The sequence below is a fragment of the Coregonus clupeaformis genome, chromosome 23, assembly GCF_020615455.1.
Source record: "Coregonus clupeaformis isolate EN_2021a chromosome 23, ASM2061545v1, whole genome shotgun sequence".
NCBI lineage: Eukaryota > Metazoa > Chordata > Actinopteri > Salmoniformes > Salmonidae > Coregonus > Coregonus clupeaformis.
Genome location: NC_059214.1, coordinates 34754155 through 34764448, shown reverse-complemented (window position 1 = coordinate 34764448; position 10294 = coordinate 34754155). Strand labels below are relative to the sequence as shown.

The 10294-nt window shown below is 40.9% G+C and overlaps 1 protein-coding gene across 4 annotated transcripts in view; it reads right to left on the bottom strand.

The window, feature by feature from the left end:
• Positions 1-266: 266 nt before the first annotated feature.
• The window catches only part of LOC121537009 (sterile alpha motif domain-containing protein 9), a 43284-nt gene continuing 33256 nt past the window's right edge, over positions 267-10294 (bottom strand). For 2 of the 4 annotated variants that reach the window (XM_041844725.2, XM_041844726.2), the window contains one exon: positions 5337-10212. In XM_041844725.2, coding sequence (XP_041700659.2) covers positions 5677-10212 — 4536 coding nt within the window. In that variant the 3' untranslated portion in view covers positions 5337-5676. Of the gene's footprint in view, positions 691-792; positions 843-3527; positions 3583-3721; positions 3804-5336; positions 10213-10294 lie in introns of those variants that run through there. The other 2 variants (XR_006657272.1, XR_005994936.1) reach the window with 2 other exon arrangements.

Below are 10294 nucleotides of genomic sequence, written 5' to 3'. Positions count from 1 at the left end.
GCATCACTTTTGAAACACTGTAGTATTGCAAAACAAGCCACTTTTGAATAAACAGAAACCATGTGGATAGGAAAGATATGATAATTTGAAGATGAAATCAAAGTAAGTATAAGAATGAATACTTTAGTGTGACCCCTACAAAACAGTTGGTCCCCACTCAATGTATAATACCATATGTACTGATACCGCAGAAACTAATGTTAGCCTTCTAATATGTAACATCAAACAAATCAACAACTACAGATTGTACCAAAGGAAGGCCAATAATGTAGTATATTCTTTGAACAACACTTTATGATACATTTGACAAACTTGAGTGATTTTATATAGATTTTCATGGTACTGACTTAAAAAAAACATGTCAATTTTGCAGGAGTAATAAAGGTATTTAAAATGAACCATGTTTTATAAATGAATTACACATCTCATCAAAATGTATCAATAACTTAATACAAAAATAAAAATACCAAAAAGTAAAACAGACAGAACCATGTTTGGACAGAAACATTATATATAGGGTGAGCTATGAACAATCTATACAATTGCACCATTTAATGTTACAAAGTATAATGCTCCTCAACAAGCCCTATAGGTTCCAGACACTTGGACAGTGATCTGAAACCATCCACTCCACTCCAGACCTTTCCTCTAGTCACTTCAACACAACATGGTAGCTGTCATTAATTTCATCTGCAAATAGAAGGCAAACAGGACATATTATTTTACTTTTTTAAATATATTGCATATCTACATGATGAGGTTCTGTGCATTTAAGTGAGGGAAATATATTACCTTTCAGTGCTAATAACAAAGCTTGTTGCCTCAGTGAAGTTCTGCACCATCTGAGAAATATGTATTTGTTATGTGATATTAAAATGACATACTGTATCTTTCTCTCTATTGGTATGATTCTGGTAGTTAGAAAGAAAAAGAAGGTCACCACACATTTTATTGCTCCGATCCAATTTATTTATTAATGAATTAACCAACGTTTCGACAGATGGGTTTCGGTCTGGGTTTCGGTTGATGCTGGTAGTATCATCTACTTCACAGTATTATGACCAGTGTTATGTATTCAAGGGCCCTTCTTGCTATGTTGCCCCAGAGCTATCAGTCTATCAGTCAATCAGTAACTAGACATCATAATGAAGTGCATGGAAACAGCCATGGCCATAACAGCCAGGCCTGAGTGAGAGTTGATCCTGTTGTAGTTCGCATCTGCATCCATAGGCCTCCTGTAGCTCAGTTGGTAGAGCATGGCACTTGTAACACCAGGGTTGTGGGTTCTATTTCCACGGGGGGCCAGTATGAAAAATGTATGCACTCACTAACTGTAAGTCGCTCTGGATAAGAGCATCTGCTAAATGATAAAATAATAGGCCTACATTCCTGTGTTCTCTACCAGCCATTAATAAGTGAGTTTCCATGCAATTGCCTTTTACACAGGGCCATTAGTGAGATTCGTGGGCCCATCCTGACCTAAGCCAGCCAAGGGCACAGGGGGACAAACAACCAACCCAGGGCCTCTGGAGGAGATAACCTAACAACATGACGACCTTAAACCCTAGCTAGCACTCCTCACTGATAGAAACACACTACCCATGACCGCAACCCCTAGTACTTCTCCATGGCTCTTTCCCAATTTTCCTTGATTCCTTGCATCCGCTTTCCTCCCCTCCTCCTCAAAATGCATTGGAAGAGAAGGTCCAAGGAGAGGGCCATACTGTAACAGCCCAATCTGAGGTTCTAAAGCAAATCCTCATATGAATATCCTTAATCTGAACTCTACATGTCTTTTGCTGTGTTTGTTTTAAAAAATGGTCTCATAAATAAATAAAAACCAATCAAACTCTGCTTCCAGACTATCTCACTACATCAGAGACCAGCATGTGGATCCCAGTAGGTCCTTGTCCGTAGATGTGGCCGATCTGCTAGGGAGTTATATTGTAAAGGAGATGTACAGTGGGGAAAAAAAGTATTTAGTCAGCCACCAATTGTGCAAGTTCTCCCACTTAAAAAGATGAGAGAGGCCTGTAATTTTCATCATAGGTACACGTCAACTATGACAGACAAAATGAGAATTTTCTTTCCAGAAAATCACATTGTAGGATTTTTTATGAATTTATTTGCAAATTAAGGTGGAAAATAAGTATTTGGTCAATAACAAAAGTTTCTCAATACTTTGTTATATACCCTTTGTTGGCAATGACACAGGTCACCTGTTTGAACTTGTTATCAGTATAAAAGACACCTGTCCACAACCTCAAACAGTCACACTCCAAACTCCACTATGGCCAAGACCAAAGAGCTGTCAAAGGACACCAGAAACAAAATTGTAGACCTGCACCAGGCTGGGAAGACTGAATCTGCAATAGGTAAGCAGCTTGGTTTGAAGAAATCAACTGTGGGAGCAATTATTAGGAAATGGAAGACATACAAGACCACTGATAATCTCCCTCGATCTGGGGCTCCACGCAAGATCTCACCCCGTGGGGTCAAAATGATCACAAGAACGGTGAGCAAAAATCCCAGAACCACACGGGGGACCTAGTGAATGACCTGCAGAGAGCTGGGACCAAAGTAACAAAGCCTACCATCAGTAACACACTACGCCGCCAGGGACTAAAATCCTGCAGTGCCAGACGTGTCCCCCTGCTTAAGCCAGTACATGTCCAGGCCCGTCTGAAGTTTGCTAGAGTGCATTTGGATGATCCAGAAGAGGATTGGGAGAATGTCATATGGTCAAATGAAACCAAAATAGAACTTTTTGGTAAAAACTCAACTCGTCGTGTTTGGAGGACAAAGAATGCTGAGTTGCATCCAAAGAACACCATACCTACTGTGACGCATGGGGGTGGAAACATCATGCTTTGGGGCTGTTTTTCTGCAAAGGGACCAGGACGACTGATCCGTGTAAAGGAAAGAATGAATGGGGCCATGTATCGTGAGATTTTGAGTGAAAACCTCCTTCCATCAGCAAGGGCATTGAAGATGAAACGTGGCTGGGTCTTTCAGCATGACAATGATCCCAAACACACCGCCCGGGCAACGAAGGAGTGGCTTCGTAAGAAGCATTTCAAGGTCCTGGAGTGGCCTAGCCAGTCTCCAGATCTCAACCCCATAGAAAATCTTTGGAGGGAGTTGAAAGTCCGTGTTGCCCAGCGACAGCCCCAAAACATCACTGCTCTAGAGCAGATCTGCATGGAGGAATGGGCCAAAATACCAGCAACAGTGTGTGAAAACCTTGTGAAGACTTACAGAAAACGTTTGACCTGTGTCATTGCCAACAAAGGGTATATAACAAAGTATTGAGAAACTTTTGTTATTGACCAAATACTTATTTTCCACCTTAATTTGCAAATAAATTCATAAAAAATCCTACAATGTGATTTTCTGGAAAAAAAATTCTCATTTTGTCTGTCATAGTTGACGTGTACCTATGATGAAAATTACAGGCCTCTCTCATCTTTTTAAGTGGGAGAACTTGCACAATTGGTGGCTGACTAAATACTTTTTTTCCCCACTGTATCTTCTCTGAGAGGTCTCCCAGTGTCAGGTCCTCTAGATAGAGAGTGTGGTATACTGTGGACATGGGCAGAAGAGATCCTCATCAGCAAAACATATTTTTCAAACAGACAAACAGATTTTTTCCAGCCTAGTCCTGGACTAAGAGGCATGTTCAATGGAGATTCTGTGGGATGTAACAAGGGATGTAACCTACCCTGTCCCCCATTGGCTTGGTCTGTGGTTGATTCCTTGCTTGTTGCTGACACACATAGATGGTCAGGCGGGGCTGTATACACCTGTACAGAGGACACCATGGGAATTGGCTTGTTAAGATATAGAGCTATAAACTAGAACAAAGCACTAAACATGTGAAAATGTGAAGTGTTGCCATTTTGTTGGTGTGTTATAGGTACATTTCCTGCCACTGCAGTTTTGAACACGCACACAAAACCCCTGGTTCTAAAGGCAGAAGGGGAATTAATTTACAATTAATTGGACAATAAAGTAATCTTCTATTTTGCTCAAGGTGCCATCATGTGTCAGACTTGGGCAGTGCTTCCTTATTCAAAGAAAGAAGGACGCCTCATTATTTTGCTCTGAATGAACATGACCGCAACGTGATGTCTGCAAATTATTGACAGAATTAATCAATGCACACATTTGATCAGTAGGCTAGTTTGGGAAATTTGAGAGTCAGATTTGACTCACTTCATTCAATGTAGTGGGACAGCCATTCACTACAAATAACATTATGTGGCTCAGTGGCTGTAACCTTATTGCAGTACTGTAGATAAATTGGAACACCAATTTTAGATACTGTGAAATATTTGAAAAATCCTCATGTCACCATGATAAGCTGGATCTTTGATTATAGTCACTGCATCAATGTGTCTTCTTGCATTGTTGAATATATAGAATCTGTAATATCAAATGTAGAAAGGCCATAGTACATGAACAAACCCCAAAATCAGCCAAACCTGAAGCAAATAGAAGATACAGTATAGGAGGGTTGATATGAGAGTAAGAATAACAGGTGGAAGTTCGGTCTGGAGAATCTGTCACACCATTAAGCTATTTGAATTTTATTGTAGCTGAGTTATTGCATCAATATTTTATTATGGTTACTGTAACACACCATAATCTTGGCATTTAATACAGAACAAATAAGTCAATATAAGTTTTATTCAGGAAACATAATTGGAGTATTTACTTCATGGTTATGATATTGAGTGCTTTGAAGTTATTTTAACAAATAATATTTTTACAAACATCAGTGCATGAATGAAAATGTTTTAGTGGATAGCTGCACTGCACATATAAACATCAAATAATGATTTCAATAACACTTTAAAAACAAACAGTAAAACAGCCAAATAAAGTTGGAATGCATATAACAGTAATACTAAATGGTAAAACCAAATGTAAAAGTAAATATAAACAGTAACACAGTACAAACAGTAAATCAAAATTGGAATGGATATAGTACTAACAGTAAATGGTAAAATCAATGGTAAAACCAAATAAAAACAGTAAAACAGTACATCAGTAAAATAAAATTGGAACACCTATACAGTACTAGTAATAGTAAATGGTAAAATAGTAATATTTCCTTACTCAATTTTAAAACTAAATATTCTGTGCTTGAAAGAAATTCATCCTGGAGTCTTTGCTAGAGATATTACATTGCAACAATGTGACAAAAACCCAGATTAGATCATGTATACAGTACATTTAGCAGACTCACTTATCCAGAGTGCATTCATCTTAAGATAGCTAGGTAAGACAACCACATATCACAGTCATAGTATGTCAATTTTTCCTCAAAGTAGCTAGTAGTAGGGGGGGGGGGGGAGTAAAGTGTGAGTGTTAGTTCAAGTTAACAGTAGGTTTGAATGTTGAACCAATTTTTAAGACTTAGGCCGGGATTCAATCCAATCACGCTTGTAGACAACACATATTTTCAAAGCAATATTAACGCGTTCGCGGAGATCGCATTCAAGATAAACGCTGCAGATGGCAGCTCAATTAGACCATAAAACGTCATTTCAAAAGTAAACCAGTTTTGTGATTTTTATAGAATCTCTTCAGAATAATTTCTAGATGACACATTTTTTATGATCATTTGGTCATTTGTGTCTGACTTTGCATCAATTAGGCTGTTCTGGATGTTCAATCGATGTCATAAGCCAGTGGGCCCTTCATTGAGAAACCAATTACAAATGACACTTTTGCTCCCTCCAATATTCCACAAAGCTGGCTTTTGAACATTGGAATGACTTCAATCTTTGAGCCTGTGTTCCTGGTCTCTGCCAAAATGAATTTTCTTTGTACCCGTCCTGTCACCCTGCAAAGGAGCTCCTTGACCCTCTCGTGCTTCCATATTTTGCCATTTTCCCAGAGCGAAGCAAAGTTTTCTTGTGGGCTTACACACCTCTCGATTTCTCCAAGGTGGATAAAACGGTCATAGCCCTGCTTCTTCCCCAAGAAGAAATGGACAACAGGCGACTTTCCATTCAACACTGATTTCATCTCGTTCCAGAATGATGTCCTCATCTGTGACACATAGCTTCCCAACTTCTGAGACTCCACAGTTTGTGACATAAATATCTGTTGTGGCCACAACAGAGCTACAGCAATAAAGTGCAATGCCAAACTTTCACCATATGGAATTTGACCTTGAAGAACTTGGCAAAGAAGATCAATGAGGATCTTATACGGGCGAAGGTGTTGAGATTCAGGTTTGACACAGCTTAGCACAACATTGGCATAGATGAGGTTGACCTTATCTCTAACACTCCTTTCAGGAGTATTACTCAGAATGAAGGCATACTGCCGGACTATCTTTACCATCACGTCAGTTGGGGTACCATTAGAGAGACAATTTAGAATCCCAGAATGAGTATCAGCTTTTCTCATCTCCAAAAATTGCCTTCCCTTTTGAATCTGGAGCATGATGCTCAGGTTCTTGTTTTTCATCAATTCTTTGGAATCCATCTTGCAAAAGAGGTCACTGTATCGATGAAAGCACCGGAAGAGCTCCTGTCGAGTTCTTTCCTCTCGACTGTCTTTCAGGGTGAACCTGGGACCCAAGTTGACATAAAAGCTGTCAAGAAAATCAAAGTGCTTCTTCATGTTATGTCTGAGGTTGTACAGAAGATCTTCAAATTCATGGAGAACGCAGTAATACGAGGCATGTTTGTGATGTTTGGAATCGTTCCTCGCAACATCTTGGATTGTAATCCTGCCAGAGAGAACCTCACTCAGAAAATCATGATGGACATTGCCTGAAGAAAACACTGGACTTTTTTCCAGTATTTCGATAATGATGACTGCAACCTGAATTTCTCCAAGGCACCCTGCAGTGTTGAAAGGGCTGTTGTCTCTCTTGTTTTGTACTCTCAGAGTAGCCTCCTTCTTTGCAATTTCCTGCGTTTCCCTGAAGGCCTCTGTTGCTGACTGGGCCATTCTGAGATAGCCTTTCAGCTTTTCAGGTTTTATGGGATCTTCTTTGTCACTTTGTATGGCACTCTTTAGCTCATGCTTGATAACTTGCGCAGATGTGTCAGAAATGTAGGAGTTATCCCTGGAAAGATCTTTCGCATTCTTTGCCCAGTCCTTCGCCTCCCTGAAATCCCTTTTCTTCAGGTATTGGTATCTGGCAAGAAGCTGAGAGATGACGGCATCTTTTTCAAAGCGCTTGGCTGCATTGAATAGCACATTTTCTTCAACACCTGGTGTCTCCTTTGCAATATCCTGGATGAGAGGTGAGAACTGAGAATCTTCACCTTTGACTGAGTGATGTCTTTTCACTAACATGGTGTGAACATCCTTCATGAGTTTATCTTTGCCCTGTACGCACTCATAAAGCTTGTCTGTGGTGAGCAGTAGATCGGTAATCTCAGCTTTGGTTACACTGTTGGTCGTAAGCTCCTGCAAACAGTGCACGGCCATGCTTGAGTGGATCATTCTCACTGCCTCAAATACAACCTTAGCCTCCTCTGTGCAGCAGGTCACTAGAGTGGAAAACTTCCCAAATCTAGCCTTAACATCGGAGGATCCACTATGTGGCTTGGTCTGGAGCCCAAGAAACTCTTCACAGAGAGAGACTGAGAGCGTTGCACCCTTGCAGTAGACATTCAACAAGACCAGAACAGCTATGAGTTGTCCATGTTTGTGATTTATGTTGAAGCTCTTTAGGGTGTTGCGAGCCACACCTTGTATATACTCGGGTGAAAAGTTCTTCTTCATGATCATGAAAGCGTAGAATGTGTCTGCATTCTTGTAGGTCTTCTCAATCTCCTCCAGTTTTTTCTCGAACTGCCTCTGCTCCATTTCAGAGAGGTTATTGCCAATGAACACAGTGTCTTCAGTTGATTCAGTCTTCTCCCAAGACTCAGCCCTCATGCAATTGAGTAGAATGACCTGTGGGGACCGAGATCCAATGTCCCTCTTGACACATTCCTTCTCAATGAGCTGCTGCAAATCATACGCATCATCCATCTCCTCAAAGTCATCTAGCATGAGCAACACAGGAATCTGGGACGATTGCTCTGTTGTGTCATACATCAGTAACTTGACCACTTGCTCGGCAACAACAGCATGATCAGCAGTTCTGTCCCTCAGAACAGCACAACGGAACTTGTCTTTCAGTGCCCATAATATATGCATGGCTAGTGTAGTTCCACCACATCCTGGAACATGCAAAAGGTTGAAGGACACACAAGATTTTCTCAAAGAACTCAAAGCTGGTAGGACAGTGTTCATGATGAAGTCGAACTTGTCCCGTTTGATGAATGGCATGGATCCTGGCTGCTCAGAGAAATAGAAGTTCCACCATGACACCTTTCCTCCTTTGTAGAACTTCTCCTGGATAAGGGCCTTGTCTTCATTTCCACCCTCACACTGGTTTACACACAGAACATTCAGGGTGTCCAGGCTGCTCTCCTCTTTCTTTTTGAACAGCACTTTGCTTCCTCCTCCACAGGGTAGGAAACGGCTGGATTTCCGGTTGTCTGACCACAGGCTGAGGACGGTGCCGTTAACCTCAGCAAAACTGAGCTCATAGATTGATCTTGTTTTAATGTCTAATCCATAGCGTGATTCAATCAGGTCCCTCCAGCAGGTGAATGCTTCTTCATTTTCACAGATGCAAAGTATTTGCTCTATTCCTTTGAGCTCCTGCCAGAATGTGCTGAAAGTCTCAAGTAGAGGGTCCATTTTCTCACTCACAGTAGAGAACAATATGAAAATAACCAGGAATCTCTTGTGTGGTAGCACATCTTTCCGGCACAGGAATGAAATCACATTTCGTACAGACGCTCCTTTCTCTATCAACCAGTCATCTACATCTGAGGGGACCTCTCCTTCGATACCCCCATTGCAGAGGATCCAGCTGGTGTTTCGAGTCAGTTTTAGCTTGCTAGCAATGTCTTCGACAGCCTCTGTGATTTTATATTGTACTGGCAAGTGGACATTTATTGTACTCTGGTCTTCAAAGTGCTTCATCAATCCATTTTTTGTCGACTCTGGGTCAAAGTCCAAAACAGCAGTTGGGTTCAGTTCAAGAAGAAATCCCAGGGATTCCAATTGAACTAAATGTGATTTGTTGGTCACTATCACATACCGCTCGAAGTGGGATTTGTCTAAGGATTGGGATCCACCTGTTATCATTTCACTTAGTCTGGAGCCCTGGACACTACTTTTAACCACACTAAGGCGCTTTTCCTCCGCTTGTTTTCTTAGCTGTGATAGCTGTGACACATTGCAGACAAATCTATTGTATTCTTCCATCGGCTTGGCAAAAGTGGTTAGTGCAAGGAGATCCCTGCTGCTGCTACTATCACGAATGAAGAATAGTTTTTTCTCTTCTTTCTCCATTTCTTTGCTTTTGGACTTCCTCTTTGATTTCCTTATATCCAAGCTGAAAACATGATAGATGTTCTCTTGACAGATCACAAAGTCTGGCACGATGTCCACTTCTATCACATACTTCTCTGATGATGTCATATCGGGATTGAGAACCTCAACAAATCGAGGTGGTTTGAGGCACATCTTGGCTGCCTGGATATGTTTATCCTCAAAATGACCCTCAATGGCTTGTGGCAGAGCATTGACATATGCCTCTTTGTCCTGGACGCTAACTCCCAAAACTTGTCCATGAACAAAATCTGGCTTGTCGCCAACTCCAAAATGTATGGTGCCATTAGTGCGACTATTCATGCAGGCTGCTGCAAATCGAATAACCTCATCAGTGAACGTGTTCATTTTGCTCTCCACAGCTGCCTCTGACATATGGATGTATCCTTTATATTCATGACAGGGTTCAATATAGTCTGATGCACCTGATTCTGTTACATCAAGAATCCTGTTCGCCTTGTATCGGTAGGCATCATGGTGTCGATGAAAAGGGTACGGCTTGCACGATCTACCAGACTGATTTGTTGTTGGGTTACCCAACTGCACTTTCTTAAGTTTCAAAAGCTCATCTCTCTTGTGAATGATCAACTTTGCAGGCCCCAGTGTGACACCCACCTCTAGTAAATCAGATTTCTCTAAAAGTAAAAGACTGGGCCCATTAATGTTCTGCTGAAGCAAGATATTTGCAGATTCACTGTCTATACAAGCCTCGTTGAGAGTCCATTGTTTCACTTGATGTTTATTCCAATCCTTGATCTCAGCTGGCAGGTCAGTTGGTTTGTCATCATTCTGAAATAAAATAGTCTGATTTCATTCAAATGTATATGCCACTGTATATAGATGTTAACAATAAGATTATTCACAGCTGATT